Source organism: Periophthalmus magnuspinnatus, chromosome 13 (genome assembly GCF_009829125.3).
Source record: "Periophthalmus magnuspinnatus isolate fPerMag1 chromosome 13, fPerMag1.2.pri, whole genome shotgun sequence".
In the NCBI taxonomy this organism is placed as follows: Eukaryota; Metazoa; Chordata; class Actinopteri; order Gobiiformes; family Gobiidae; genus Periophthalmus; species Periophthalmus magnuspinnatus.
In genome coordinates, this window is record NC_047138.1 from 10,418,153 (window position 1) to 10,425,268 (window position 7,116).

Sequence of the window (7,116 nt, forward strand, 5' to 3'; positions counted from 1 at the left end):
AAACGCACCCTTGAACGCATTTTAAGCAAGAGGGGTCTATGGCGCAGAAAAAATAAAACGAATGTGGCTGAAGTGGCAGCTTTTATTGAGCAACAACTGGAGACATCTGGTCAGTACCATGGTTATCGATGGATGCACCAAAAATGCTGGGTAAACAATATTGTGACAGACAGAGAAACTGTCCGTATTTTACTTCGTTTATTGAACAGTGAAGGTGTTGATCTGCGGTCAAGAAACAGACTACGAAGACGGATATACCACAGCCGGGGCTCAAATTTTGTCTGGCATATAGATGGCTATGACAAACTCAAGCCATTTGGAATAGCGATCAGTGGGTGTATAGATGGTTTCTCTAGGAAGATCATTTGGCTTGAAGCCTATAAAACAAACAATGACCCAAAAATTATTGCTGGGTACTTCATGGATGCTGTAATCACTGCAAATGGCTGTCCTGCAAGAGTGAGGCTTGATTTGGGAACAGAAAATGGACATATTGCAGAGCTTCAGCACTTTTTGCATTACTCTGGAAATCACGCAGAAACAACCCCAGGTCCAGTAACCTTTGGTCCTAGCACGGGAAATCAGCGAATTGAACGATGGTGGCTCACCCTGCGAAGTGAGTGTGTTCAGTACTGGATGGAGCTGTTTGACAAACTTAAAGAAGATGGACATTTTTTGGACAACTTTCTGGATAAATCCTTGATCCAGTTCTGTTTCATGAAAACAATACAGGTAGGCTCTTTTCACTTTTTACACCTTCTGACATAAATATTTTAAAATTGGTCTACTTTAGTCCTGATGTAGACCTGATTTTAAATTGAATTAAATTAATTAATTAAATGAATTGCAAAAGGGTTGGACCCCACTGAGTTAGGGTAATGACCAATGTACTAAACATGCAATGATTACTTCTGTTTGTATTCTAGGAAGAACTTAATGAGGTCGTTTTGACTTGGAACAACCATCGCATCCGTGCAGTAAACAATGCAAGATCACCTTATGGAAGGCCTTCCATATTGTATGCTGTTCCACAACTATATGGTGGTCAAAATTATTTACATCCCATAACTATGGACAAGGTCTCACTCTGCCTTGAGGAGTGCAGCTTCAGAGAGTTTCCTTGTGACGAAGATGTGTTTAATATCTGTGTGGACTTGATGTCTGAGCATAATTTGTCTTTTTCAATTGATGTGTATCAAACTATTGACCTATACATTCGTTTACGAGAGCTCATCAATGATGAGTTGCAACAGCAATGAACAAACATATAATTGATCATCAAAAACAGATTAATAATAAATAAACAGTGGCCAGAATAGTGCTCAAGGTCCACTGACTTGTTCAAGACGCCAGAAACTTTACTGGAGCTAAATTTATTCATTTATAAAAGTACGTAGGTGATAAACACAACAGTCCTCTTGTCTCTTCTGCCCTGTACACTCACTTGCAATGTGTGCACTGGCTACAAACTCACCACGACCTCCGTGAGTCATTCTGGACGAGCGGCACCTGTCCAGGTCTGATAAGGCGCGTAACAAGTCCACCATCTAGTGGTCACATTATGTCATGTTCCTGTTACACAAGACATCTTCAACTGAGTGCGTATTAACTCTACAATCACTGAAAGACAGGCCTTCGTTCAACTCTAGTCTCCATGTCAAAATTTGTCCAACATGGACTAATAGTATATATAAAGTATAAAAAGCAGCTTGGATTGGTATGCAAAACGTGATGCAAGGTATTGGAGTTGGATGATGAGCGCTCGTTCCAGTGCGCTACTTGCCCAGAGGCCTGGACAGGTGCCGCTCGTGTCCAGAATGACTCGCGGAGGTCATGCTGAGCTTGTAGCCAGTGGGCACATTGCCAGAATATGATTGTACAGAGCAGAGGAGACAAGAGGACTGTTGTGTTTATCACCTACGTATTTTTTATAAACAAATAGCTCTGAATTAAGCTCCAGTAAAGTTTCTGGCGTGTTGAACAAGTCAGTGGGCCGTGAGCGTAATTCTGACCCATGTTTTGTGCCATGAGCGCTGTACCGACCACTTGTGAGCGCTTGTCTTCCGTGGTCTCAGCGGAGCGCTAGTTTGGTCACAAGCCCCCCCTCGTGCACGTGGAAGGCAAAGACAATTTAATCAATAAAAATGAACCAGAAATAATACTTCAAACACAAACTATGTTTTATTTATGCTATCAAACATTCCATCTTCCAGAAAATAATTGTTCACATAAACAGAACCATTTCTGCTCTATATAAACAAACCAGTTGTTTAATACTTTAGCAAACACCAACTTCTGCCTCAACAGATAGATGAACAGTATCTTAACATTTTCAGATACTACTATGGCAAATAATAGTTTCAATTTAAGTGCAATATGTAAAATGTTGCAATAACAGTTCTAACAAGAATATTTAAAATAGTTGTATATGTAACATTGTGCCAATAACTACGCACATGAACCTTTTTGTTGATTTAGGATGAAAATCACACAATATCCATCACCCAAATATTGCTCTCCAGTATTTTGTTCATTTCATGCCGAAAATCTGGGTAACTCTCATAAGTAACTGGCAACTCCAAGTAACAACCACAAGTGTGAGCAACAGGTCTTCTCTGAAGGCCATTAATCATTGTGAATGAGACAGTGATGTCTTTTCCTGTAAATACATCAGACCCTGTGCAAAACCTAAGAAACCTGGAAAGATGAGGCATGTCACACTCTCGAAGATATGTGTTGACATACTTAACCATCTGTTTTTCAGAAGCATTTTGATTTGTTGGATAAGTGAGCGATTGCATAATTTTGCGTGATGTTGGCTGCAGTGCATCATAAGCTGCTGCTATACCCTTCAGCTCTGACTTCATCTCCACAAGCACAGTACTCCACTGCTCAATGACAAATGCAGGCTCCTGAATAAGTTTCTTGTGAGCAAGCTCTCTTATGATTTGCTCAATGTTGTTTGATGTTGGATGTCTGCGACAATTATGGAGATCTAGAACTTCTAATAACTCATTTTCATCAATACTTTCAAAATCTGAAAAGCAAGTTTGAAACATGACTCGCTCCGAGTGTGATACATACTTGAGAAAACTATCTAAAAGATCACTCTCCACATCTCCAAGAATAGCTTGCTCAAGAATAACAGGAGCAAGTTTTATTGGAAGTTGTTTTTCTTGTTTCCAGCCAAAAGCAATGATTCGACCTACACTTTCCCATTCCTCCTTTCCAAAGTCGTGTCGCAAGTATGGCACTTTGAAGTCACTTCCCATGGTGCACTGTTCATAAAAGTCTTGCCAGAACTCTGACAGCACATCCCTTACTACACCTCCATCATCTAAAGCCTTTTCAAGATTTCCATCAGGAAGAATTACTTTAAAGCGGACATTTTTCTTGTTCATCATCTCATCGTTACTGAACACTTGAATGAGCTCTTGAAGAATCTGGCCTCGATGAACCACAATGATGGTTTTGTTATTTTCAGGCATATTCAAAAAAATAGGCAACTCTTCCTCAATTAGTGGCAAGGTATCCTCAAGATTGGGGGCTTCCATTTCTAAGTGGTCCACAGAACGTACAGTCACAATACCGCTTTCATCCAAATCATTCAAATTAAGTGTGCTTTCTTGTCCTTCTAAATGAATGTCTAAACTCGAATTGCTTTCTAAAGGTTCAGTGTTGTAAAAAGTTGCAATATGAATAACATCCAAATTGTTTAGGCTCAAAACTGTAGAACTGCTTGATGCCTCATGTGGTACAACAGAGTGGCTGACCATATTGTCAGATTCAGCATTGCTCTCCTCAGGGTTTCCTTCTGTTACAATTTGTCTCTTTTTCGTTTTTAAGTAAAATCGCAAAACTGGCAACTTTGTCATCTCATACATTTCCTCAACTGTTATATGTTCAGGTAAAGGGGTTTCCTGAAAGTCAGTTAAATCCACTTCAAAATCACAGCTTTTGCCATGCACATTTTCTCCTCCAGGAAAAAACAACTCCAATGCTTTTTCAATTAGGTTAATCTTTGTACTCTTTTTAGGCACACTTTCCTTCCTTGTACCTCCACCATTTTTAGTGCGCATATGCACATATGTATTGTCTTTTTTTCTAAAATTTAACCACCCAAGCTCAACTTTTCTGTCACTCTTTCTTCTGATACTAGTTTTCCCATGTTCTTTTTGCACTCCTACTTTACCGTTTTGATTCTTGCTAAACTTTAATTTAAGTCTTTCAAAGAGTTTTGACTTTCGACTTGGTTCTTCTTGTCGTCTACAGTGTCCAAATACAGCTATTCGATCACCGTATGATGGTAGATAGTCCTTCAGTTCCTCATCACTCATCAGCTTTATTACAGTGGGATCAATCTATAAACAAAAAAAAACCCAAATGTGTCATTATTATTACTGGTCTGTATGGAGTCATAATACTAAAAGCAGTTTACTACCTTGTCTTGTTCCATTCGTTGTATAGCCTCTTCATCCACATGCCTGGATCTCAAATATTCTGCCAGCTCATCCATCTTCACATTTTTTCTGCTGTAATGAGGATAATAACATGTTCAATTAAAATGGTATCTATATAGTGTAAATGACTTTAAGATGTTTTGCAATTATTGAAAATATTAATATAATTGGCAACATTTTTATATAAAAAACAAATGCTTATTGTAAAACAAGGCATAAATAGGACAATAAGGAATTTATTGATATACATGATTGTTAGTTTGCACTATATGTGTCATGATGTCAGTTTCCCTGTCCTCCCGTGCTCTCTCCCCCTCCCCTACCTGTGTGTCTGGAGCTGGGTGGAGTGCCTGACTCCTCCCGTGCACACCTGGGGTGCATCAGCCTAATCACCACCACCTGCTGCTGAGTACAAGAAGGCTTGGCAGTCTACACTCGGTGCCAGACCGTCCGCGTGTAAACGTGAATGTTTCTTGCTAAGCTTTGTTATATGGTACTTTCCTGCAAATGCTCATTTGGATTTATGCACCCTCCAGATTCCTGCCTCTACTCGCCCAGCTCCTGCCGCCACGTTCCAGTCCCGGTATCGCTTCCAGCTCGTCTTGTCTCCTGCTCGTCTCGTCTCCTGCTCGTCTCGTCTCCAGCTCGTCTCGTCTCCTGCTCGTCTCGTCTCCTGCTCGTCTCGTCTCCTGCTCGTCTCGTCTCCTGTCCGGTCCTGGTCTCTGGTTTGTCACCCGCTCCCCGCTCTGGTCTTCGTCTGCTCCGCCCGCCCTGGTACCGCACCTGCTTCTATCCCCGTCCTGGTCCTGTCCTGCCCGCCTCTACCTGCACCGCACCCGCCTGACCCGTCTCCCGCTCCCCGGTTCCTGTACCTGCTCTTGTGACCTGTTTAAAGACTGCATTTTCACCGCTGTAAATAAACACTGTTAAAACTGCTCTGGTCTGCATCCTTTGGTCCTATCCGCACCGTTACGACAGAACGGTCTGGCCACTATGGACCAAGCAGGCTCAGATCCGGACCAGACGCGCCGCCTCACGCACTCTCACCCCGAGGCGGTGCTGGGTCAGCATGAACAATCCATTCGAACTCTATTGGAGCTAAATCAGACATTGTCCCAGCAGGTGGCACAGCTTAACCACCAGGTGGCCGCGCTCCTCGTCACCCCGCCTGCTGCAGCCGGAGCGCCGCCACGCCTCCCGGAGCCGAGAGGCACGGATCCGGAGCCGTATGCTGGACAACCTCACCTCTGTCGCGGATTCCTGTTCCAGTGCGAGTTCATGTTCCAGCAATGCCCTTCTCGTTTCAGCTCGGGGGCCACCAAGATCCGATATATATGTGGATTACTCCGGGGCAGAGCTCTCCAGTGGGCAGAGGCGCGCCTAATGAAGACGTCTGTGGATAGCCTGGATTTTAATGAATTTGTGTCCACGTTTAAGCTGGTGTTTGACCACCCGCACTACCAGGACAATGCTGCCTCCCGGTTATTGACTCTCAGCCAGGGCTCCAGGACGGTAGCGGATTATTCCATTGAATTCTGGACACATGCGGCGGAGCTGGACTGGACGGACAGCGCGCTGCGGGCTGTGTTTGTGCGGGGCCTGAACGAGACTTTGAAAGATGAATTGGTTTCCCGGGACGAACCCCCCGACCTGCGGACCCTCATCTCCCTCACTCACCGTATAGACAACCGCCTACGGGCTCGTCGCCGAGAGAGACGCCGGTCACCGGTCCCGCCGGAGCCACGCGCTGCCCCGCCCCCGCCGGATGAGCCCATGCAACTCGACAGGACCCTTGTGTCGGCCGAGGAGCGTCAACGGAGGCGTCGTCTGGCCGGGGCTTGCCTCTACTGCGGTGAGCGCGGACATTATGTGGTCACTTGCCCAGTTCGGCCAAAAGGGGGGGCCCACCAGTAGCACTGGGAGTACTGGTGGGCGAGCAACACATCCTGGACTCTTCTAATAGACTGCGGCTCAGCGCCACCCTGTGCGTTCGCACAGAGACCTTATGCGTTTCCGCCCTTATCGACTCCGGGGCTGAGAGGGACTTTATTGATGCCCAAGTCGCGGAGCAGCTCGGGGTCTACCTGGAGCCCCTCGAACGCCCCTTAAATGCCCAGGGGCTCAATGGACGTTTTCTGGGGCACATCACTCACATCACAGAACCTGTCACCGTGATTCTGTCCGGCAACCACCAAGAGAACCGTCAGTTTCATGTCCTGTCCTCCTCCGCTTCTCCTCTGGTCCTTGGTTACCCCTGGCTACGCGCCCACAACCCTGTTTTCGATTGGGCCAGGGGCGGAGTTTCGGGCTGGAGTCCCGATTGCCACGCCAAGTGCCTTCGGTCCGCCCTCCCTCCGGCCGGGAGGTCCGTTCCTGTCGCTGATCCGTCCCCAGACACCCCCAATCTGTCCTCGGTGCCTGCTGAATATCACGACCTGGGGGAGGTTTTTAGCAAGAGCAAGGCCCTCTCTTTACCGCCCCACCGCCCATATGACTGCGCCATTGACCTCCTGCCGGGTGCCCCACTACCATCTAGCAGGCTATATAACCTGTCTAAACCTGAACGCGAGTCAATGGAGGACTATATCCGTGGGTCCCTGGCTGCCGGAATCATCCGCCCGTCCACTTCACCCGTGGGAGCGGGGTTCTTCTTTGT

At 45.7% G+C, this 7,116-nt stretch overlaps 1 protein-coding gene across 1 annotated transcript; it reads right to left on the reverse strand.

Annotated features, from left to right (window-relative positions):
- Positions 1-270: 270 nt before the first annotated feature.
- Positions 271-4,526, reverse strand: LOC117379793 (uncharacterized). Its single transcript, XM_033976510.2, has 4 exons — positions 4,442-4,526; positions 2,670-4,361; positions 1,445-1,547; positions 271-377 (listed from the first exon to the last, which is right to left on the reverse strand). Exons 1-4 carry the CDS (start codon positions 4,514-4,516, stop codon positions 271-273), a joined length of 1,977 nt encoding a protein of 658 aa, XP_033832401.2. The 5' UTR covers positions 4,517-4,526.
- Positions 4,527-7,116: the final 2,590 nt, after the last annotated feature.